Genomic DNA, 286 nt, shown 5'->3' with positions numbered 1-286 from the left:
GCCGCGCTCCAGGGGCCTGCGGGAAGCCAACACGTTCACTACCCCCACCTGCCGCGGTCCGCCCAGCGGAGGAGGACGCTGGTCAGCCTCTGGCCGGCCGATGGGCCCTGTGGGCCAGGCCTCTTCCTTACCAGCAGGAGCAACGCGGCCCCGCCCAGGACCCACAAGAGGCTCCGGACCTCAGCCACACTGACCAGGTCACTTCCTCCTCCCGGCTGAGAGGTGCAGCCCGGGGGTTGCATTTCCCAGGAGGCAGCAGCGACTGGGGGCGCCGCCGGCTTCCCAG

The 286-nt window shown here is 71.3% G+C and overlaps 1 protein-coding gene across 1 annotated transcript in view; it reads right to left on the bottom strand.

Moving 5' to 3' along the window:
- Nucleotides 1-286, bottom strand: part of Rhbdf1 (rhomboid 5 homolog 1) — an 8293-nt gene that overhangs the window by 4896 nt on the left and 3111 nt on the right. The window contains 1 exon segment of the mRNA XM_010620796.1: nt 49-215. Within this exon segment, the coding sequence (XP_010619098.1) occupies nt 49-215 (167 nt within the window).

This window comes from Fukomys damarensis, unplaced genomic scaffold (genome assembly GCF_012274545.1).
Source record: "Fukomys damarensis isolate Sample0158 unplaced genomic scaffold, DMR_v1.0_HiC HiC_scaffold_34, whole genome shotgun sequence".
Taxonomy (NCBI): Eukaryota; Metazoa; Chordata; class Mammalia; order Rodentia; family Bathyergidae; genus Fukomys; species Fukomys damarensis.
The sequence above is the reverse complement of the archived record's forward strand: the minus strand, read 5'-3'. Positions and strand labels throughout refer to the sequence as shown.